The sequence below is a fragment of the Perca fluviatilis genome, chromosome 24 (genome assembly GCF_010015445.1).
Source record: "Perca fluviatilis chromosome 24, GENO_Pfluv_1.0, whole genome shotgun sequence".
In the NCBI taxonomy this organism is placed as follows: Eukaryota; Metazoa; Chordata; class Actinopteri; order Perciformes; family Percidae; genus Perca; species Perca fluviatilis.
Genome location: NC_053135.1, coordinates 20,610,889 through 20,636,203, shown reverse-complemented (window position 1 = coordinate 20,636,203; position 25,315 = coordinate 20,610,889). Strand labels below are relative to the sequence as shown.

General features: G+C 41.3%; 1 protein-coding gene across 1 annotated transcript in view; it reads right to left on the bottom strand.

The window, feature by feature from the left end:
* Window positions 1-281: 281 nt before the first annotated feature.
* The window catches only part of LOC120554627 (runt-related transcription factor 1-like), a 40,828-nt gene continuing 15,794 nt past the window's right edge, over window positions 282-25,315 (bottom strand). Inside the window, 7 exon segments of the mRNA XM_039793639.1 lie at window positions 282-1,889; window positions 2,098-2,333; window positions 2,335-2,534; window positions 3,049-3,195; window positions 9,105-9,308; window positions 15,189-15,293; window positions 24,766-24,922. Of these exon segments, the coding sequence (XP_039649573.1) occupies window positions 1,874-1,889; window positions 2,098-2,333; window positions 2,335-2,534; window positions 3,049-3,195; window positions 9,105-9,308; window positions 15,189-15,293; window positions 24,766-24,922 (1,065 nt within the window). The 3' untranslated portion in view covers window positions 282-1,873.

The window sequence follows — 25,315 nt, the reverse complement described above, 5'->3', positions numbered from 1 at the left end:
TTTAGCACCGCCCATGACGATTCTGATTGATTTAAAGAAATGCCAATAAACCAGAGCACGTTTTCCTCCCATCTCCGAATGCTGTGTGGAATAGCCAGATCCTCCTTCTGCACGCTTTGGAGGAGGGAAAAGCGAGACTAAACTCACCCTAACTCCTGTAAATCACTGTGAACTGCTTCATGTCTAAAGGCTGCTATAGAAATAAAACTGCCCTGCCTTTATAAAAAGAAAGATTACTGATAAAACAAATCAGACGACCAGGAACCACAGGACAAGAGATGTATTTTCTTTGTAAGAAGGTTTATATTCATCAAAACCAGATGTGGAACATCAACAACATGAAAACTAAATTATTGTGTGAGAGAGACAACGAGAGAGAGAGGATGAAAACATGACCATATGCAGGTATAATTTATGGTTATATACAGTACAGATCAACACACATACTTAAAATGCTACCAACAAATGGTATTGTAGGAATAAATTAAAGCATTTTATAAAACTCCATGCTGTAATGGTTTGTCGCTGTGGACAGTCTAGTTCAGACTGTCTGTAATAAATAAGGAATAAATCGACTGAATTTTTGGTTTATTATGTCACCATTTTTGTTTGATTTGGGCCCAAAGTGAATGAAGTCATCGTGTATCTTTGTTTTGGGCTGAGTTTAGTAAAAAATATCACCCAAGAGTTAAAATAAACCATGGAAAGATGGACAGATAAACACAAACAGGCCGTCATAATCATCTGTACACTACATTAACATCAACAATATTCATGTTATTTTACAAAGGAAGCTGACTCTAGATCAGTCCAGTGCTGCTGCATGCGCTTTGTCAGTGTACAACCTCCGTTTACCGGTTCGTAAAACCTCCATTTATCGGTCTGTAAAACCTCCGTTTGTCCGTACGGAGTGCTTCCATTCAGTAGAAGCTCCTCTGTTAGGTCCAGTCACGGCTTTTTATCAGGATGACTCACTTGTCCTGGTCAAGTGATGACGTAAAGTTTTCCCAAATATCAGTGCACATATATAAAAAAATAATGAGTCAGCAGACTTCCTGAGATGCAGTTTACCCAAGGAACACCTAGGGAACTGCATCGATAGGTGACAATTAACATCACTGCTAACTGATAGTAGCATGTGTCCCGACATTTCCTCCCTTCTCACTGTAACCGCATTCCCATGATACAACAATTTGTATGATATCCTACAAAATTAAGCGACTGCCGGCCGGTCACATGACAGTTAAGTTTAGCGGTCTTTACAGTGAAATGAAGCTGAGAAAAGCTGACTATGAGCCGGGATAGGGTGAGACCATACCAACTGGACTGCCGGAGGGTTTCTCTCAGGTCAAACATAGGACAATCTTTTGTCTCACATGCAACAACCGGTGTGTATGAAACACACCCAGACTCTCTCTTGAAGGATAAATCTGTAAATATTCAATATTTTTCTTATATATAAGTCCCATGTGCACACATAAACCAACACTGACTGTACCTGATATATCTTCCATCAGCTTTTTGGGGAAATCACTCAACCATTTTATTAATAAGAAACAATATACATAGAGCGCCATGTTGGATCGTTGAGGTTGGGGCCAGTGAGGTTCTCCCGGGTTTCTGTTGGGTTTCAGTTGGTTAGATGTTCAGTCCAGGGTTAGGGGTTCAGTATGATCTGCAGGATTAGGTCTTCAGTACAGTCTCCAGGATTAGGGGTTCAGTACGGTCTCCAGGGTAAGGTCTTCAGTACAGTCTCCAGGGTTAGGGGTTCAGAATGGTCTCCAAGGTTAGGGGTTCCGTACGGTCTGCAGGGTTAGTGGTTCAGTACAGTCTGCAGGGTTAGGGGTTCAGTACGATCTGCAGGGTTAGGGGTTCAGTACGGTCTCCAGGGGGGGTTCAGTACAGTCTGCAGGGTTAGGGATTCAGTATGGTCTCCAGGGTTAGGTCTTCAGTACAGTCTCCAGGGTTGGGGGGGGGGGTTGTGGTGTGGGGGGTTGGGTTTTGAATACCGTAGGGGTGTGGGGGGTTGGGGCGGGGCGGCGGTGTTTTTTTTTGGGCGGGGGGTGGGCGGTTTTTGGGTGCCGCGCGCGCTCTCAGACAGCTTCAGCTGCGGCCATGTTGGTTGGTGAGCTGCTGTGGCTGGACTCCACCTCCACACCGACTACTTCGTTCTGATTGGGCAGCGAGGGGTGCAGGAGAGCGGAGCCTGTGGAGGCGTTGGTGCAGGGTGGCAAGATCCTTGGCGGGGAGCGTGAGTCGCCGCTGGCCCCCCCAGCCATCATAGAGAACTGGTAGGAGCCGGCGGCGGTGGAGTAGTACAGGTGGTGGAGGGCATGGACTGGAATTATCTTCTGGGGTGTGAAGTGTTATGGAATGGAGGTAAGTGTGGTATGGGTGGCATGTGGAGGGAGGGTGGAAGTGTAAAAGCTGTGAGGTGAAAAGAGGGGCGTGGCCGGAGAAACGCGAGTCAGGCAGGGAGGGGAAAGGTCGTTCTAACGTCATCCTTGGGTCGCCAAATGCTGTGAGCTCAGGACCTGAGAGACGGCAAAGGTCACAGAGTTAAGGTTATTTTATTTTTTCATTTTTGTCATGTATGAATAGGGACAGATGCTTAGACATAGACGTTTGTGCAATAAATGTTGAATGTACAGCATCACAGCATTTATAGCTATTGCTATTTTCCAATGCCCGTCACTTTATATTAGTTGTATTTTATGTAGTTTGTATGTGTGTGTTATTTGTTTCTGTATTTAGTGTGTTTTAATGTTTGCAACATCAACCAAAGTGCTACTTAGCTGGGTAAAACTAAAACTAAAGTAAGCAATGGAAAATTGTTAAGTATACTAACTAAAACCTTTAAGAAAAAACTTTAGTCAGGTTAAAAAGTAACAGAAATTATTTTCTTTTTAAGACTGAGTGTATATTGACATCCCAGCAGATGGCCCTGCGGATTCACATCGGACAGTAGAGTATTAAACATTAAACATCACGGCCATTCACACACAGGTCTCCAGCCTGCTGATGACTTGCTGCTTGCCGTGTTCCTACCTGAGAGTCGTGAAGACAGGTCACTGAGCGAGGATCGACCAGGCGAGAGGGGATTGGCTGTGTGGACGGTGGGCGTGGTTATCTGGCCAAGGTAGGGATACGATTGGTCGTAGGACCAGGACGGAGATGACTGCATCTGTCTGGAGTCTGGGAGAGAGGAATCGTTAAAGGGTTGGTTAAGATTGAAAGTGCTTGAAAGTTAGTTCAAACATTCTGCACAAATCGCTTTTAAGCTGTCTCTTCATCGAGGTGTAAAACTACATCTCTGAAGTAAAGATGGTGTGTGAACTCTTAAAACTGCACCGTAATATTACGAGCTTTGAGGTACGTTTTCTCAGGTTATGTGGGCATTATCCAAAGAGTAGTGACATTGGCCCTCATTTATGAAATGTGCGTACGACCTAAAACAGGCGCAGGATGGGCGTACGCCGATTCCTACGCAAAGCTCGGCATTTATCAATTTGAACGTGAGCGTAGGCTGCGAAAAAATCTCACGTCTGGTCTGAACTTGTGTACGCAAGTTTTGGAGTCAGTGTGGACTTGCGGTGCAGCATATAATCAGTTTAACAGGAGAAGGAGAAATCATCAGTTGATCACTTATCAGCAATGGCAGATCTGGCTCTTTTAGAAGACCTCTATGCGCCGGTCTGCAACATTGTTTTAGCCTGTGGGGTTCTGCACAACATTGCGCAGGAAAACAGGGTGCTATAAATGTAGTGATGGAGCCAGATGACCCGATGCCCAGAGAGCAGTGTCCAGCACAGCCCCAACTGGGGGCTAAACCAAGGAGACAGGATATTATTCCTCGCTTTTAAAAGGTAGCCTATAGTGTTATGTGTGGCAATGATATTCAATACAGGAAAAATGACGATGCACAACATTTTTATTTATTCTTCAGGTTTTTGTTTCTCTTTCAAGTGAATGATTTATTTCTTCCATTGACCGAGTTATTTCGGCTTGTTTTTCCAGCCCCTTTGCTGTCAGGAGACAGGGTCAGGGTGGTGGTCGAGCACGGGGGGTTCAGGACACGCGCTCTCCCTCAGCTGTTGCCTCGTTCTGACTCATGAAAAAAAAAACACGAGTAAAATAAAAGACACTGCATAAACTCCGGACCGCTACCATGTGTTTATTTAAAACATTTTATTTAAGTACACCAACATGTAGGCCTAAGAGATTTCAAAAGAAGCCTATATTACTATTAGGACTATAGAATACATATGTCAAGCATGTATAAATTAAATAAACTTCAGCTGGAGTCCGATTTACTATGGCAACACTGTTGACTGCATCAGTGATCTCTTTCCATTCCGAATTCTTTCTCCAGCCTTTAATAACAGTTTTCAGGCTGCCAAAAAGGACACACGTTAGTTCAAATGAACCTGAGATATCAGAGTTTCAATCTCCACCTCTGAAAAGTGCCGCTTCTCAGCCGGATTACGTCTCGCCATGTCGTAAATTGCAGGGGCGAGGCCTCAAAACCGAGAATATATTGGGGCGTGATATTTAAATTAAGATCGTTTCCAGCCGCTGCATTTATCAATGTATGACCATTCTTACGCTCTGATTGGTGTGATACGAATGTTTCATGAATCACACGTGAAGCCTGTCGTAAAAGGATTTCTGCGCTCATATCTGCGCTGGTTTCTACGTTAGGTTGATAAATGAGGGCCATTAACTTGTGGTAATTAAAAGGCAGAACATTTGTGCACACAGCAGGGTGTTCAACCCACCCAGTTTCAGTTTAAACAAGATTTAAATAAGTTTTGTTGGGGCTGAACATGGCCCTGAATTAAAAAAATTTTGTGGGTTTTTTTTCTAACAATCAGATATCTTGATAAATGGTTACTGATGACACATCAGACTTTTTGCAGACGAAGAGTGTGTAGATAGTGTGTGTGCCGCCAGACAAGCAATTTACAGCGCCAAGACATCAATGAAGGCTTTCAAGTCTGGCCAAGTTAAATCTGCAGAGGGTAGAAAGAAAAAAATGCCAGGATATGAAGCGAGAGCTCTTGTATTCTGCGCTCATAAGTTCACTTTACTGTCCTGGGTTATTTTCTCCGTCTGTCCTGAACTGTGAAAGGTTTGGGCTCAGGTTAGAGGAACTGAGATATTGCTGCCACATGTGCACACTAAAGGACCAGAGTGCATGAACACACAGTATTTATCACTCACAGTTAGGAGGAGTAGAGAAGTGAAAGGAAGACAATATTAAAAGAGAAATGAAAGCTTAGCTTAAGGGGGTGATGACGGGGAGAGAGAAAAGGAAAGAGAGAGAGGTCTAGAATGGCAGAGAAAACAGGAAGCACTCAGAGCTACCTCTCTGTTTCTCTCCCTGCAGAGCTACAGTATGTTTCACACCACTAATTGTACACGCTTGCTATGTGTTTTACAGCTCAGCATCCACAGACACAGTTAGAGATCAACTTCATCTTATTCCAGATCCAGTTTAACACGGACAGTTTAATGTCGGCTACAAATGTATTCTGACTGAACCTGCACACAGATAATAATATACAACTTATGCACTTATTTTCCCATTTCCATGAACAAAACCAGAAAAGAGAGTACTTTGTGAGACTAGTCTTTCTGTCAAACAAACCATTTAACATCATTTCATACTTAACCAGCCCGAGAAGTGTGCAGTTTAAAGTGATGAAACCCTAAATCCATCACACCTCTCAGAGTGACTTTTTTTTCTTGTTTATTCTGAGTTATGAACCCTGCTTTGGATGACGGTTTGTTCAAGAGATTTACGCTGAAATCTGATGCATGTTGATGGGAAAAAATTGTTTCTCTGTTCCTATCTTTCCTCCGCTGTTAGCCCAGTGTTAGCATTACATAAACACCTTCACACAGTTACAAGTGTAGAAAAACTAAACCTTGACGAAGACAATATTTACTTTCTCAAATTCTGAAAGTTATACGTTTGCTTTGCTTTTCTTTTTTCTCACAGTAGCACTTCCTGCCAGCTGACTCTCATTTCCTCCTTCCACAAACACACACACACACACACACACACACACACACACACACACACACACACACACACACACACACACACACACACACACACACACACACACACACACACACACACACACACACACAGAGTCACTACCACTGAAGCCAGAAGAGGAACAGATTCTGTATTTTGGTGCCACATAGAGTATCCACGGCAACCGCAACACACACTCTCACAAAACCACACCCACACACGTAAATACACATACCCACACAGACCACAATGGATCTCTCTGAAACCACAAGGAGGAACAACGAGGTTTGATGCAAGCTGAATGCACAAGTTTGGAAAACACACGCCACAGTTTGCAGAAAGTTATTATTCAGCAGTCGGTATAGTTATAGTTATAGCCATGGTTATCGTTGGTGTGGACGGGCATTTAGTCTTCAAAATAAGCCAGATTTTGAACAGAAAGATAATTCATTCAAGTTTTATATAAGAAGAGAATGAAAAGAATGCTTTTCTTTTCTATAAAAATATGATTCAGGTTTCCATGCAACATAAATGCTGCATGAGTCAGAGAGTTGGTATGAACTATTCTGGTGGCCACTTTATTGTACTTCACAATCCCCAGCTAACCACATCAGTTCAACATGCCCGCTGTTATACAACTGACTGTTTAAGTACAACTCGTTTTAAAGGATAGGTTTCTTTTTTTCAGACTACATTGGTACCGTTCCACCATAGGGTTATGGTAAAGGAGATGTATTGTAGTTTGTAGGCTCTGTGTTTGAGCTCATAAAGAATCTGCAGAAGAGTAGTTTCCTATTACTAAAGTAAGAGCTCTAGCTCCAGTCGTAAACGGCTCAGACTGCAGGGTCTCCTCCTGCCCACATGTTGAAGAGTCAGTGAGCAAAACACTCATAGTGTCTGCTGTATGGGGCACATTCACACCTATAGTTCTGTAGACTCGGTGCGATTCAGGGTCAAGTTGCAACATTGTGTCATTTTTCATTTGGTTGTGTTTGAGCTCACACTGCACTTTTTCAAACACCAAACACTGTGAACAAATGTGACACAGTGGAAATGTTCTGTTGGACAGAATATCTGAATGAAACTGGCCAACAATTCTGCTCTCAGAAATAATGGAGCAACACTACATTTATAACATCTGGGGTTTTCTGGTTCTACTTCAGTGTTTCTAATACTTTAGAATACGCTGACAGACAGCGAGTGAAGGAGAGAGATGCTGATGTCACACAGATGACCAGCGATGTATGTTAACTACAGCTTATGGTTCTGAAAGTTATCATCCCTTCATCAGATATAAGTTTGTAAACTGTGTGAAAGGTTGAAACTGCAGGCTAGTAAATGCTCTGTTATTGGTTCTCTTCCTGTATTTGGGATGGATCGTTTTCACCTAAAGTGAACTGAAATCTAGAGCTCTGTGAAGAAAACAGAGACACCCGTTTCGGACCAGAGTTCAGTTGTTTAGACCACACCACAGTTAGAATTAGCTTTGACACCCCCCCAAACCAACGGGACTATCAGACCAAACGCTACAGGGTTCAGTTAAAATGGACCAAACTGCTCAGGTGTGAAAGTGACCTAAATATAATGCACAGGTGGGTTGTGCTTAGAGATGCACCGATAGACCGGCCGGTGACTGGAATTGGCCAGTTTTCCTGTGCTCGGCCATGACCGGCGAGCGGCAGGTCAGTCTGACATATGCCGATTTCATGCCGGTCAACGCTACAATTAACTGACAACAGAAGTTGCGCAAAGTTACCTACAGCCTCAAGGCACGCGACAAACAGACGGTACACACAGTTCTTTTCTCTCAACTTCTCCACCGTGTGTGGTGTGTACCTGCTCGTGGTGTGAAGCGCGTGTCAGTGCTGTTCTGGCACACGTAGGGAACCTCGTGGATTAACCTGCAACATGTCAGCTGTTTGGGAATTCTTCAGCGTGTGTGCAGAAGATAACAAGTTTGCATTATGCAACACCTGCAAGGAAAAAGTAGGGCGTGGAGGGACGACACCAAAAACCCAAATCACATTTTTTTAGTTGGATATTGGATGTGAAAAGAAGGAAATGGTTCTAACATTGCACTTTAGATGTGTGTGAATTTCCCACACTAGGAGTAATTTATATAGTTCTATTTTATAGTGATCCATTATCTGTTCAAAAAATGTTCTATGCAAAATGTTCTATTAAAAAAAAAGATTGAAAATAAATATTTGTGTATGCTGTAAAGTGGTTAGAAAAAATTAAATCGGAATTGGCTAAAATCGGTATCGGCTGGCCTAACTCAAAGAAAATCGGAATCGGTCTAGAAAGTTGTGCTCTGTATAGAAATGATGGGAATCAACATTTGAAGAAGGTTTGGGTTTAACAGCCAGTTCGGATCCAGAAGAGTCACATATAAATCCAGCTTCCAGCTTTATTTGCATTGATAAAACACCTTGGTGTCTTGGTCAGAGTAGATTGTGCTTTACTCTGCATCTGCCTGAAGTCGCTTTATCCTTACCTACTACCTTACGTCTAAGACAGTATGTATTATCAACTCTCCAGTTGAAAATGATAAGAGTTGAGACATTAAGTTGAATGTTGGAGTTAATTAGATGGAAAACAGCAAATGTATTCTTTTCAGTGAAAATATGTAATGTCATGGCGTTTAGCAACAGCAGGATGACTAAACTAATTGTTTTTAAATGCCAAGAACTTCAGAAGTCACATTTAAGTGGCATCAGTAAGTGAAATTAGTGCTCTTGTAGCATTATTCTTTAACTTTCAAATGTTTGTTCCCAAATGTTCTCCCTGACTATTTGAAGTCTTCAGAAGGTCCAGAACCTTGCTGGATACAGTGACGTGAGACTGCAGCTGTAGCATTTAGGCCTCATAATAAACTTGGTTCATGTTAAGGTGGAATTTGGTTCAGCAAGAGGAAACAACACCACGTCTTGCTCGGCCATACCAGCATGGGAGCTGTTCAGAATACAGACAGGAAGACTGCCTTCTCTTCTTCGCTGCCTCTTGGCTTCATTTCCTAATCAAGGTTGACAGACGTAAATCACGTTTGTGCTCTTACCGGCAGTTATCTGAGCGTGTGTCGGGCTGGAGAAGGGGGCGGAGTTCAGTGCTGCAGATTGGCGAGTGTTGGCCGAGTGTTGATGGTGATGGTGGTGAGGGGGCGTCACCCTCATCGAGCCCCGTCTCAGCTGTTCCAGCTCTGTTAGCCGCTCGGAGAAAGCCAGGGAGCCAGGTTTGACTTCGTCCATCTTCTGACGGTGACCTGGGACAGGGAGACAACACAAAACTGTCACATTTCAACACTGACTTTCTTTAGGTCCGATGAAAACTGAAACGTGCAACACAAAGAAATGTAGAAATGTCAGCAGATTACTTCATGGTTGTGATATGTTATATATATACACATACACACACAACATATAATATATATATATATATATATATATATATATAATATATATATATATATATATATATATATATATATATATAATATATATATATATATATATATATATATGTATGTGTATATATATATATATATATATATATATATATATATATATATATATATATATATAGGGATTACAGTAACAGTTAGAACCAACAGGCTTTTACAGTGTCCTGACACTGTTAACACACTGTGTCTGCTAATGCATTAGGGAATCTGCTGACGGGCGCCGCACAGGGCTGTGTGTGTGGTGGTCTGTCACGGCGTCTGTGGTGCTGGCTGCACTTCAAAGCTGGGAGACGCAGCTCCAGTTACAGCCACTTCCTCCCAACGGGGGAAGTGTGCATGTGTGTGTATTTCTACTGAGTGTGTGGGCGAGTTAGAGACGAGTGATGGTTATTCACAGCTGAAGGGAGCTGGCAGGAGACGTCCTCTCGTCTCTTCTTTACACTGTCGCTCACTTCACTTCCATTCAATCCTAATTATTATTATTAATGTTAATTAGCTGAACAAAATCTGTCTTCCTCTTCTTGTTTTCATCTGCCGTTAGAATTCCCCCTGTTTCATCACACTGAGTGGGAGAGGAACTCGTGTTGCATCAGGTTCCATATTGACTCACTCTGCTGAGAGTTTTTCTGTAGTGATTAGAGCCATTTCTTTACTAAGCGACTACTTTTTAGACTACTATACACACACACACATATATATATATATATATATATATATATATATATATATATATATATATATATATATATATATATATATATATATATACACACATATATATATATATATACACACAATTATTTTAACGCAGTTTTTATTATTTATTTTATTTTGTAAAAGTCTGTTGCTGACTGCTGCCCGCTTACAGGAACCGGAAAAGAAAAGAATTGGTGGATAAACAAACCAACAAACGGGAGAAGTATAGATAAACAAAGGCAAGAAAAGCTAACAGATGCCATAGTGAAGTGGATAGCTACAGACTGCAGGCCCATTAGGGTTGTGGAGGACGTCGGTCTGAGAAACATTCTGAGAATCACAAGAAATGACGGCAGGTATGAGATTCCCTCAAGACGCACCATCACAAGAAGAATACACCAGTTGTTATGAAAAGGAGAGGACCGCAAAAGCGACAATTTTACAACGTGTTACTCTCACTGGACATCACTGGGTAACCATAATTACCTCGGAGTTACAGTTTTAATGTTATGATTGTGGCTCAGGATTTTGTGTTTTTAATATATATATACACACACTACCTGTCAAAAGTTTTAGAACACCCCAATTTTTCCAGGTTTTTATTGAAATTCATGCAGTTCAATGTCTTATTGTACTCTGAAATGAAAGAATAGAACAAATGAACAATTTAAGTTAAAAAATAAATCATGGAATCAATTTAGAAACCAAAATGTATTCAAAATGTTTGACTCATCAAAGTAGCCCCCTTTGGCAGATATAAAAGCTGAACACACTCGTGGCATTCTTTCTACAATGGAAATCAAATATTCTTCAGAAAGTTCTTCCCAACTCTGTTGCAGAAGTTCCCATAAATGTGTGGCACTTGTAGGTTGCTTTGCTTTCACTTTTCTGTCCAGTTCATCCCAAACCAGCTCAATGGGGTTTAAGTCTGGTGACTGTGCTGGCCACTCCATGTTTTTAAGCTTACCATCTTGTTCTTTTTTGCTAAGGTAGTTGTGGCATAGCTTGGACTTATGTTTTGGGTCATTATCTTGCTGTAGAATGAACCCCTGACCAACTAGGCGCATACCAGAGGGTGCTGCATGGCGCTGTAAAATGCTATGGTAGCCGTTTTGGTTCAGGGTGCCTTTCACTCTGTACAAATCACTGACCCTGGATCCAGCAAAACAGCCCCAGACCATCACGCTTCCTCCTCCATGTTTGACAGTTGATGTCACACACTGAAGAACCATCCTTTCGCCTACTCGACGGTGTACAAAAATCCTGCGTGATGACCCGAAGATTTCAAATTTTGATTCATCAGTCCATAACACCTTCTTCCAGTCTTCAGTAGTCCATTGGCAGTGTTTCTTGGCCCAGGCAAGCCTCTTATTCTTATTCTGACGTCTTAGCAATGGCTTTCTTGCTGCAACTCGACCTATCAAACCTGCAGCTCGAAGTCTTCTCTTTACAGTTGAAACTGAGACTTGCTTATTACGACCACTATTAAGCTGAGCTTGAAGCTTTTGTCCTGTGAGCCGCCAATCACGCAAGCTAATTTACTAACACAAGCGCAGTTTATGTTTATGTGAGTTCGGTAATAGCGCACGCTATGCTTCCACATTTTGCGTAGTATTTATCAAACCTGACACCCATCAGGCAATCAGCGCATACTCCGCCCTCCATTAGCGCGCCTCTAAAAGAGCAAAGAATGGCCCGCATGTATCTATCATGGATCTTCCTACAGGAAAAAGAAAGCGCAAGCTTAAATTTAGTGACGATGAAATTTACCTATTAGTGCATGAAGTAACAACAAACGTGAACATATTACAGGGCAGAACATCCACAATCTTGGGAATAAATTCGATTTGGTTTGCCATACGAAATACAATCAACTTGTTATCATCTACACGGAGACAAGTGGAGGAGGTAAGAAAAACGGTGGCAAGACATAAAGCGCAGAACAAAAGAGAAGGTAGCGTACAACCGGGCACAATCGAGGAGAACCGGTTCAGGTCCACCAGAAATAGACACGCTATCTACTACTGAAGAGGTGGTGCAGCAAACGCTTGTTGCCGAACAGGTGGAAGTTGTGGACGGCATAGATACTTCTGAGATCTCTGTAGAGAATGAAGGCATGTGTGGTCTGTTATGACAGTCTTGTGTTGGCTTAATATATGTATACATATGTTTATATAATTTATATGTCAACCCAACCGATGGGGTTAAGTCGTTAAAGAGAGTGTTATATAGTTAAATTATCACCAAATTGTTTATCAAAATTGGAACAGACATGGAGGTGGTTTTTTTTATTTAGTTTTTAGTCTGCTCCCATTGAATAAGGTATATTTTTACACACAGGAAAACGCGCTTCTTGGTTTAGACCTGGTTTCTTGGTTTAAGAGGTGGAGAATTCCCCCCTCAGAAGAGGCGTGCTCTTACTGGCAGTCTTTGTAAATACCACGGAATATATAATTAGGCGCACTTTACGCGTATCCTCCCACCTTTTAGGTGGAACTCCCACTTTCCCCATGACCCTCCCACGAACGCATATTGAAAGCGCAACTTGTCTCTTCTCGCTCATGTGGCAGACAATCTGCGATTTTACCCAAGTGCGCCCTGTTTGTAAATAGCCCGCATCGGTTACGTCCGTCTTTGCGACCAATTAGCGCCTGGAAACAGACACAAATGGCTTGATAAATCTAGCCCTCAGAAACTTGTCTTCTGATTCTGTTGTGGCTTTGGGTCTGCCAGACCTCTTCCTGTCAGAGTTTCCCCCAGTTTCTAAGTTCCTTTTGATGGTGAAGAATACTGTACTCACTGACACCTTGACTTTCTTCGCAATTTCTCTGTAGGAAAGACCAACATTCTTAAGTGTTATGATGGTCTGTCTCTCTTCCATTGTTAATTGCCTTTTTCCCGCCATTTTTATAGCAACACACTACTTTCTGCAGTACAATACTGTTCAAATAATGCTCACGAGGGTACGGTACCACCGTGTGTTCCAACAATACTTTTATACAAACAGAGGGTTGTAAGTAATCCAGACAAGTTGGAACACCTGTGGGAATTGGTAGCACCAACTTTCAAAGCTTGATCAACCTCCATTGCTGCAGAACAGCTTTACGTTTCCTATTTCTTGTTCCCTGAAAAAGGCCTTTTTGTAAAATTCTGAAATTTACATTATTTTTCAGTTTTGGGTAACCTTACTTTTTTTTTAACCTCAGGCAGTTCACCACCTTTGTACCATTTCAAGCTATTCATTGGACTTGAACTGATAAAATTTCTATAAAAAACAAAAAAACATTGAGGTGTTCTAAAACTTTTGACCGATAGTGTATATATAACAAACAGGATAACATGAATGCCCTGGCAGTGGCAATAAGCTTTAATTTTGTATTTGCTTTGATTACATTGTTTAAGTTGAGAATTACACTAAATATTTTATTTATCTTCTACTGTATAAACAAAATGCTGATGTTAAGTGTTTGCAGAACAAATGTTATGGTACTTTCGTTCAAATGGCAGAACATTTAAAACAAAATTGCGCTATACACTACTTGACTTCATTATTGGATTTTGCGTATAACAATGCGTTTAATTGTGATTAATCAGGGAAATCATGCGATTAATCGCGATATATAAATACAGCGTGAAGTGATCAACATTAGATCCCAACAATGTTTTATATACACAATACAATTCTGTCAGCACTTTAATAACATTACTAAACATGAGGGCTGTCAGAATGAACGCGATAATAACGAGTTAATCGCAAAACCCTTTAACGCCACTTATTTTTGAAGTGCGATTAACGCACATTAGTTCTGCGATCTGGGCCTTGGGTCGTACGTAGTTTGAAAAATCAGGAAGGGATGCAGTAGTAATGAAAGAGAAAAGATCACCAAACCCGCTAATAAACTTTTGAGGTGTATTCAGATAAAATGTGAAGTGTATAGTAAAAATTGATGTTGATGCCAATGATTACTGCTTTAATAACCCAAATCCTAACCCCAATATACTGTTCCTCAATATACAACCCTGTCATCGTCAGACAAGAACATTGCTACTAGACAATTCTGCAAAACCCTGTCTTACATTCAATAAAAAATATTTTTTAACATTGTTGCTTTTAATATCTGTGTACAGTAACTGGAGTATGTTAAGGTTATGGAAAAATTGTGGTTATGGCAAATAATATAGGGTTAGGTTATGGTTAGGGTTAGGCAAATTAAAAGTAAAATAAGATTCGGACATAATTTATGAGGTGCAAAAACTGGGCTGCTTTTGCAAAGACCTCAGGTTGGGAAAAATATCTATTCTCCAAAGTATTGTAAAGTTGTTTTGTTCTCAGACATCTGTCAGAGGAGACATTGAAACACAAGCAGTGTTCATGTAATGGCATCCTTCCAGGTGAGTCGAGGTGAGAGCACAGGATGAGTGATTCTTATCAGTCTGAGAATGTTGCTGCATCCAACAAGTCATCAAAACAACTTCCTACAACTCCAAACGACTCCCAACGGCTCTCTATGACTCCCTATGATTTACCTGTGACTCCCAATGGCTTCCCTGTGACTCCCTATGACTCCATCCAACTCCCACCAAATCCCATTGGGTCCCTACGACTTCCCTGTGACTCGCAAAGGCTCCCATGTGACTCTCTACAACTCCCTACAAATCCCCACGGCACCCTTCGACTTCCCTTTGACTCCCAATGACTCCCATCGAGTTCCTACAACTCCCAACCACTCCCAACCATTCCCAACAACGGCCTATGACTCCCAAAGACTCCAAACCACTCCCAACGACTCCCTACGAGTCCCTACAACTCCCAACATTGTTAATGCCACCAGAGTAACACTAAAAATGCAATTGTTTTGTTTTAGGTAGTTGTTTTCAAGTGGATCCATGGTGAATTTAATTGGACCCAGAATTGAACCCTGTGGGACTCCAGATGTTATTATCTGCTGTGGAGCAAACGTCAACATCGGTGTCAGTGTCACTTACGTCGTGGCTCTCTCGGACCGTCCACTGTGATTTTAATGGCTCTCTGGTATGTGGCCACCTGAGGAGGGTTGGTGAATACGGTGATGGTAAGAGTGAAACTCTTCCCTGTCAGAAAAAAGGAAGAAAGGGAGAAAGGATGGGGGAAGAAAAAGAGAAGAAGAAATAGAATGGAAAAAGTGTTAATCAGGATCTTTTTCAAGTTATACTCTCCGTTCAATCTCTCCTCCCTCTCTGCTGTTGTCCCCAAATATCCTCTTGGTCAGCTTAATGCATTACATCATGGAAGTCATGGACCCCCAGGCAGAAATAACCTAGATAACACACACACACGCACACACTGACTTATGTGGGTAATGCCAGGTGTTACTCTCACTTCTCTCTCTCCTTATATTTCTGTTTTCTATCGCTGTCTCTGAACGTTTCCCTTTCACATGATAACACTGATGACTTAAGAATTATTGTCAAACATTATTTGCATTTAACATTTAAACGTACAGGTATTTGATTACATCATTTCATTTTAAACTGACAAAGTACAACAACTGGAAAAACCTGTTGCAACAGTCGACTGTTTCCCCATGATTTGCATGTTATTAAAAGGACAACAGAAAGAGTTTAGCTGTGGAAGCTTGTACCATGTTACCAGCTGAGCTCTATTAGTTTTGTTTGTTTCATCATTGTTTGTTGGAATTGTTGGGGCTTTGTAAATTATAGAGTGTGGTCTAGACCTACTCTATCTGTAAAGTGTCTCGAGATAACTTATGTTATGATTTGATACTATAAATAAAATTGAATTGAAAATCATGCTAAAGACAAAAGTGCTTACATAAGGTGCAAGGACGATGCTGAATCAGTTAATAATCAAACAGCTGGTGGTGGTGGAGAAGCCTACATGACCATCCTAGTGTTTAAATGTCTGATAGACCTCCACATCAAATATGTTTAATATAAACTAGATACAAAATGGAATCTGTTCAGTTCAACGGTCATTAGCCTGGCACGTACTCCAAAAAAAGGTTTCTAGTCTTCCGTGTTTACTTCGGTTGAATCTGTGCAGTAGTGCTTCTCCCGCTGGCCTAGAGACTTTATTTCGTGGTGATAATGTCACAAGTTTTTAAATCACTTTTCTCAACTAGAGGAGGGTTTTTCAAACATAAAAAGTCCATTCTGTTTGGTACATTCAGAACCGACTTTTAAGCACCTACAGTAGGTCTGTAGGTCCTCATTTTGTTTGTTTGTTGTCATTTCTAACCCTAACCCTCATTTTAGTAGCTTTACGTGACTCATGTTAAGCCAATCCTTGATGCTTTACTAATCTAAAGTAATTTTTGTTACCTAAACTTAAGAAGTTCCGTTTCACAATGTTAACTACGCGTTTAAAACTTGCGACCATTACGTTAAAAAGAACGCCACTGTGCAGCAGTTTCACAACGATTACCAAAATGCTAATATAGGCCTATGTCGCTTTTGGAGTCTGTTTTTCGTGCTGTATTGAAATGAAGAGTAAACCTGTAAAACTGTCGTCCACCTGACTCCACACTGATGGCCAGCAGAGGGAGAGAGAGAGAGAGAGAGAGAGAGAGAGACAGACAGACAGACAGACAGACAGACAGACAGACAGACAGACAGAGAGACAGAGAGAGAGGGGGAGACAGAGAGAGAACAAACGAGAGACAGAGACACAGAGAGAGAGAGAAAGAGAGAGAGAGAGAGAGAGAGAGAGAGAGAGAGAGAGAGAGAGAAACAGAGAGAGAGAGAGACAGAGAGAGAGAGAGAGAGAGAGAGGGAGACAGAGAGAGAGAGAGAGACAGAGAGAGAGAGAGAGAGAGAGAGAGAGAGAGAGAGAGAGAGAGAGAGAGAGAGAGAGAGAGAGAGAGAGAGAGAGAGAGAACGGCTAAAGTATTTGTGTCTGTTGTGTCTATCAGCCGGTTAACCAAACTAAGTTTTCCGGGACTTTCTCCGTAATCACCACACTGTTTCTCTGAAGATAAGAGCGGACATTTCACACATGAGGGGTGTGTGTCTGTGTGTGTGTGTGTGTGACTCGTGTCAGCGATTGCAGAGTCCAGGTTGTAATTTTTTTTATCACGTGTGTGTGTGTGTGTGATCACACAGTGAGATATTGTGAAAGAAAAAAATGATGGTTCTGTTTAAAAAGAGGAACTAAAAGAGAGACTGACAAAACACACACACACACACACACACACACACACACACACACACACACACACACAGGTAGTAGTTGAACCATTGTATGAAACAAACACAAGACATGTTCCGTCATCAAACCTCACACTCGTGTTTCATTTCAGACAAACTCCCACTTCAGTTTCAGAGAGAACACATGCTAAAAGATCAACTAAAATGTAACTTCTTGCTGCCTCGGCCACAGTGTATGAATGTGTGTGAATGGTTCCTGTATTATGTAAAAGCACTTTGATTAGACATTACAACTAGGAAAGAGCTTTATAAATACAGCCCATTTACATTACATTTACTTTCTCTCATCAAAGTCACTTTCTACACTAATTAGACATGGAAATGTACATATATGAAAACTCACATACTTTGGGCCCTATCTTGCACCCAGCGCAGCACAGCACAAAGCCCGACGCAAGTTTCTTTGCTAGTTGACCAACAAAGTTGTCAGTTTCTTGTCCAGCGTCCACATCGTTTAAATAGCAAATGCACCTGCACCCATTTGTGGCCAATGGGCGTGCTGGTCTTACAGGGAGGTGTGTTCACGTGCATTCTGGGCGTGCTGGTCTTACAGGGAGGTATGTTCAGGTGCATTCTGGGAGTATTGCTATCTTGAGTCAGCGGGAAGTGATCGCGCCACTGACCAACAAAAACCTGGTCTAAAGTCAATAACGCAGCATTTCATTGTTATTTTAACAGCGCGTTAGTAAAATGCTCCTAGGCTCGTGCACAGCACGTGCACACTATGCTTGTTACACACACAGGGACGCACAGCAGCACACACACATGCAGAAGATTACAAACAAACATATGGGTTACTTACCACTTATGCCAATACTCAAAATAATAATGTCATATTTATTGACATCACACACACAGCAATGCTACACAAGCATTTGTGTTGTCTAAAACAGTTCTCCTATATATTTGGAGACAAAAATAAATATTATGAACATTATACCTCATAGAAAAGGACAAAATATTTACATTTCTTCAAAAAAAGGCCCAAACGTGCCAAAACTCAAACCAGTGATGCCATTCTTCTCTGTAGAACGGTTTAGAATGGTAATAGACAATCTTTGGTCACATCTTACTATTCTGACTTCAAGTGATCCCTCCTCACAATAAACAATCTTTGTAGTCCCTCGGATGACGTATTGACGGCCTTATATGGGGGTTATGTGTGACGGGCCTGCCTTCCATTGGTTGACAAGACAAAAACAAGCATCTCCGAGAGCATCATGGGAAACAAAATGAACGGTTAGTGTCAGAGCTAGTGTCGACCGGCGTTGATAAACGGGGGGAAATCAGAAATTGTGGATATAAAGTGTATCAATTTTGTATCTAACAGTTTGGATTTATTGCACAAAGACCCTGAAAAACTCTGGACATCCAGGCTCAATACAAAACCTTCTGTAAGGGCTACGAAGACAACAAATACATCAGCAGAACGGGGCGACTGTTTAGTTTTTAGTTACAACAGACGGTATGTTTCTACTAATTATATTCATAATCAAGTTATGAAGTTATGAATCAGAGATGCCGATTTTTGTCATATATGACAAGCTGGGGTGCAGAGGGTTAAAGGGAGATGACCCTCTGATTGATTTATTGCATGTTACGCCCAAAACACACCTATGATTAATGAAGACAATAAGTACAACCCTTCTGAACCATGTGCCTTTTTCCCACCGTTAAACTAGCAAAAGTGGATTTGTACACACCCTAAATGCACCTGTGCCATGCGCTTCACGCTGTGTGCTTACATAGTTAAAATAGGGCCCCTATGTGTGTAAAATTGTTCTATTTCTACTTCGGGGAAAAGCACCGAGCAAAGAACGGCAACTGAACACCGGATGTGTCCAGATATGGACTGAAGCTGCAAAGTGTGTTAAGTTTAGTTAGGACGCCGTCTTCGACAGTTTCACCCGTCTGGAAACAGTTAATTGGTTTTTGTATACCATCATTTAATCAGCAACGCCCTCTGAAATGATTTTGTGGTGTTTTCAGACATCAGAAGTGAGATCTGTGAGTGTTTGAATCCTCAGTTAAAACCTTCAGGAAAAGTATTTAGTAAAACAGTTGCATGCAAATCCACAGCGTCAGGGAACACACACACACACACACACAGAAACCACCAGTCAAACCACTAAACCATCATCGGTGTGGGCAGCTAAACTAACCACTTCCCACACCGACCGTTAATGACATTCAGAGGTTTCTCTGTTCAACGTGGTTATCATCTAACACATTACAGTAAACTAGCAAAATCTTCACAGTTTCCTCTAGAAATCATCAACACAGAATTCACCCCTGAATATTATTTCATCCAACCAATCTTATAACCACAACTGTGAGGAGGCGCTGTCAGTTAAACAAAAGATAAAGTCTGGCAATGTTCTGTAGTTTTCTTCTTGTAAAAAACTAGAAAAAAAAATGGAGCACCAAATGTGGCCGCTGGACAAAGTCACAGTTTCCTCCTGTTTGTTTGATAAAAACTACGGTGAGCAGCTGTTTTAGAACATCACTGACCCTTTTATAAAATGTAAACTAAATGTGTCCCCCCCAAACCCGCCGGTGGGTTAGAAAAAGCATGTTTTGTTCAAAAGATTGCCAAAGAAAAAAACACTTAGGCTACCCTAGAAAGAAGCTGAAAAAAAGGAATTGTTTGTCGGATTCTCGAAATTCCGACGGTCCCTGAATGCGCCTCAAGAGACTCTGCTGACATAATGTAAAAAAGCTCCAAAGTAGGCCAAAAAAACACTAAGAGGATAAAAGCTCACACAGAACATATCCAATTTAAAAACAATTGTAAAAAAAAAACAAAAACATTGGAATGATCAAGGAGGTGTAAAATGCATAAAAGTCTACAGCTTCTCAGCTACGCGTAGGCAGCCATGTTTGTTTACTGGCATGCACAGCCACGTGATGAAAATTCATCCAATCTAACTGAGACCAGCACCGAAACACAGCGAAGTTCACCTAGTGGTGAATAGTGGTAGAAGAAGTATTCAGATCCTTTACTTAAGTAATACTACACTGCAACAATACTCTGTTACAGTACAAGTACTGCAGTGAAAATGTTACTTCATTAAAAGTATGTAAGTATCATCAGAAAAATGTAGTTTAAGTATTAAAAGTAAAAGTACTCAATGCAAAATTAGTAACTAAAGCTGTTACATTCCACCACTGGTGTTACCTTTATAAAAATGTAACTAATTATTTGTGTGAATGATTTACAGCCAAAATATTTTTTTCCTGTATTGTATGTCTTTCATATATATATATATATATATATAAATGCCATTATAACTTTGTTAAAGGGGTGATAGAATGCAAAACCGATTTTACCCTGTCATAGTTGAATAACGACAGTTCGGTGGGTAAATAGGACATACATAGAAGCTCAAAGTCCCATTGACACCCCTTTACTATGAAAATCTCATATTTTGAAACTGCTGCTGAAAACGGGCGAATCCCAACAAAGCTGGAAGTTGACGTCAACCTCCCAAAAACCGGAACCTTTGTCACAGCCATGGGTGTATTAAGAGAGATCAGGTAGTCTTCCGAATCTAGGTCGCGTAGATCTCTGCTATTCCATTACAAAATTCACTTCTGAAACTTTTTTATGCGAGAAATCAACTATGTAAGGCTCAAATATGGGCCACTTTACGAAAATGGATGGCTAATTGCAAATTTTGTCCGACTGTGTGTCGGAATTCAGCGCCGGTGCTGCCTGTGTTGCTGCCTCGCCGCCCGGCCTGCCTTCCTTCACACACCCCGGCCTGCTATGAGGTACTTGGAGCTCCGTCACGACTGGCAGCCCACAGCACTCCATACCCGCGCAAAGTCACCGGTTTTTGGATAATGGACTACTAAACGCCGGTGCTCTGAAAGAGCTCCAGGACCTGCAGCTCCCCTCTTCCTGCTAGCTAAATGCCCGGTGTGTGTGAGTGAGAGCACGGTCAGCGAGCTTGTTACGCCAGCAATCTGTTACCACAGGTTCCAGTTAATCTTTTAATGTGTGTAATTATAATGTGTTGAGTTATTTAAACAAACGATTGGGGAAATAAACGCCGCTTGTCCCTGAGTCTCATTGATAGAGCCTGCGGCTGGATGTAGCTCTATCAATGAGAGCTAGCTCCTATTAGAATTCCTCTGAAATTCACAAATATTCATTAACTTGAAATCGGACACCGTTGTTAGCTTTATAAGACCTTTAGGGAGATGTTGTATAAGTGGCGTGACGAAATTCAAACTGTAAATATACACAAATTTTGCGGAAAATGAAGCTAACTATCCGTGATTTGTAGCTAGCTAGCTACACATAGCTAGCTAGGATTGAAGGGACAGTCATAGCTAACGAAACCCCCACTGTTCACAAAAATTCATTAACTTGAAATCGGACACCGTTGTTAGCTTTATAAGACATTTAGGGAGATGTTGTAGAAGTGGCGTGACGAAATTCAAACTGTAAATATAAACAAATTACGCTGAAAATGAAGCTAACTATCCGTGATTTGTAGCTAGCTACACATAGCTAGGATTGAAGGGACAGTCATAGCTAACAAAACCCCCACTGTTCACAAAATGTCATTAACTTGAAATCGGACACCGTTGTTAGCTTTATAAGACCTTTAGGGAGATGTTGTATAAGTGGCGTGATGAAATTCAAACTGTAAATATATTTATTTATGCCGAAAATGAAGCTAACTATCCGTTATTTGTAGCTACACATAGCATGAAGGGACAGTCATAGATAATGAAACGAAAAAATTCAAACTGTAAATATAGCTACTCTAGTAGCAGCTGACAGCCAGCCTAGATTAACTGGAACTGTTGTAAGAGATTGCTGGTGTAACAAGCTCGCTGACCGCGCTATCACTCTCACACACGGGCCATTTAGCTAGCAGGAAGAGGGGAGCTGCAGGCCGGGGTCTGTGGAGGAAGGCAGGCCGGGCAGTGAGGCAGCAACCGGCAGCTGAACTCCGACACACAGTCTTACCAAATTTGCAATAAGCCATACATTTTCGTAAAACGTCCCATATTTAAGCTTTATATAGTTGATTTCTCGCCTAAAAAAGTCTCAGAAGTGAATTTTAATAACGAAATTGCCCGACAAACAATGTATAACTTTGCAGTGAGACCTGCTGTCGAGTCTCCCATGTGTTTCTATGTAGTTTGCTCAAACCAATCAGCACGTAGCTCATTCTGAATATTAATGAGCATACCATATTTGGAAGAAAAGCTCTTGTTCCAAATAGAGCCATATTCACAGGGTAGTTAAGGGCCTAATAAAATAGCATTCGGGCAGTTTTCAGCCCAACCAATGTTACATACCCCATTAGGAGACCTTAAGGAACAGTATAAAATACCCTATATAATCATTCTATCACCCCTTTAAACTGTTCAAAAGACATTTATGAGTTATTCCTGCTTCTGGCCATGGTTGTGCTTTTTAATTTGAGATGCAAAACTTGCAAAAAGAGTAAAAAAATGAGCTCACAGTGAGTAATAATTAGACAGGAGCAAAAAGCGCTCAAAAATGTCTTGAGTTTGAGAGGGTTAAGTGATTTTAAAGCAACCCGTCCTCGTAGCTGAACAACAGAACTGACTGTTCTGTTTAACGTTGTGAATGTTTAGGCACTACTTTGGTAGGGTTAGAAAAAGACCATGGTTTGGCTTAAAATGGGTCATGGACTTCAGTTGGAAAACCTCTCTGTTTCCTTTTAGTGTCATACAGGACATGAACCCCAGTCTCCTGGGTGAAGTCCTGAGTCTGTTTAAAACCTCCATTCAGAGTTTGGTCTATAACTTGGTCAACTTACTTCCTCGTTTGCTCCCACAATAACTACAAAACAAACGTGGATATGGGTCGTTATAAGCTGCTTGCAAGGTGAAAACTTAAGTTGGAACCAATGGACTACAGGACTTAACAACTATAAAAAGAAAAGAAAGAACAACATGAGCGTGAAATAGTTTGGATGACTTTTAGCTTCTGTCTGCCCTTGCTGCTGTTGTGTGTAGCATGATGGCAGTTAGTCTAAAACACATACATAGATATGATGATGACTAGAGAGAAAACATCAGTTATTAACCATCCTGTCTTGTTTTCAACCTCCTGCTCAGATGCAGCGGTGCTGGGAAACGAAGCTCATTGTTCTCTGTGCCGGTACATTTGCATGGAAACAAATTTCTACTCCTCAACTTTCTTCATTTGAATTCTCCTGCACATGAACATGTAATATGTTTCAACAGCAGAACGGGGGAATCTGTCAAATATTGACAGGTGTTCCCACATTCCCATTCAGCCGGGGAGCACTTGTCACTTGTCCGAGTGAGTGTTAGAGTTGTGTACACAGGACGCTCGCTGTTTTAAATAGATTAGTTGGCACATTTGCCTGTGACTGATTTAGTGTAACTGTGGTCTCTGTGTCCGTTAGAGAGAGAGAGAGAGGGGGGTGGGGGGGGAGGCAGAGCCAGGCAGAGCCAGGCAGACGTTGGATGGCTGTTCCGAGGAAGTAGTGTGAATACTGTTTTTATTCACATGATGTACTTCCCCTCCTGTAATCTTGCTGTGTGCCGTGTTGTGTAAAAAACACAGCTATTAAAACCTAGACAAGGCAGACAATGCTCTCACTAACTGTTAGATTTTGTTATATTTATATTCCTTTCCAAGACCTGTTTACACTTTCTGTGATGCAGAGACAGTTCATCTTCTACTTTATGATTATCTTTTTGCAGAGGAACAACGCTGTAGGATCAGATTAGGCCAGATTATTAACTTTAACTTTCATAAAGCTGAAGTGCAATCTCACATTTCAGACATTAAGACTTTTTATTCTGCTGTAACAAAAACACTATTGAACTTATTTTGACCTGAAAAATCCAGAGTATGAAGTGTTCGCTGACGTGTGTCTGTGGCCAACTTTTAAACCGGCCAGAGTAAACTGAGTTGTTGTGAAAGTAATTTAGTTCTTTCTACCACGGTAATACTAAAGGATTTCATACTGAGACAAGTCAGAGACAATTCTGAAACAAGACCGAGACAAGTCAGAGACAATGTCGAGACAATAATGCTTAGGCAGAAGTTTTGTTTCTTCTGCCATAGCACTGCTGAACAAACCATCTCTCTGACTTTGAATAGATGTGGTGTCCTTGTTGTAAATATGTTTCTATATACATGTCTTTATGTTCACTGTTGATGTATTTGTCCATGTATATTGCCATGTACATGAAACAGACTGTGAAAACAAATTTCCCCCACGGCAAGATATCCATCCATCCATCCGTCCGTCCGTCCATCCATCCATCCATCCATCCATCCATCCATCCATCCATCCATCTTCAAGTGTAAATACCAGTCCGAGAAACTAACCTCGTCCGCTGCGGCCGACAAAGCGCAGATCGTTGAATCTGGCCACTTGGTTCTTGATGGCGGCTGTGGCGTTGCGAAGCTCGGCTGAGTAGTTCTCATCGTTTCCCGCCATCACCGTTACCAAGGTGCCTTCAGGTGTGTCACCCAGGGCAACCACCTAGTGACATGACAGAAGAGAGGAGGAAAGAAGATGGAGCTTTAAAGGTTTGTCTCATTTCTACATGTTTCAGGAGGATTACATTTGATTTGCAGCAGGGGACAAAAACCACAAAGAGGACAGTTACAGAAAACAACCAAAGCTCTGTATGTTTCTGTTCGTTAAAGCATCAAAACAATGAACTGGAAGCTGTGATAAAGTGCTGCTAAGCAGAGCAAGGTTCAACGCCAACTAAGCATTTTTATTGCACTTTAAAGACAAAGGCAAATATAAACCAATTGCTTTAAACTCAAAAGGTATCTCCACCCTGAAAGGAGAAGAAGCTGAAAGATGTGCCGGCACATAACTAAAAACAAGCAAGCAACGACAAGACGATGAAAGAAAAGAAAAAAA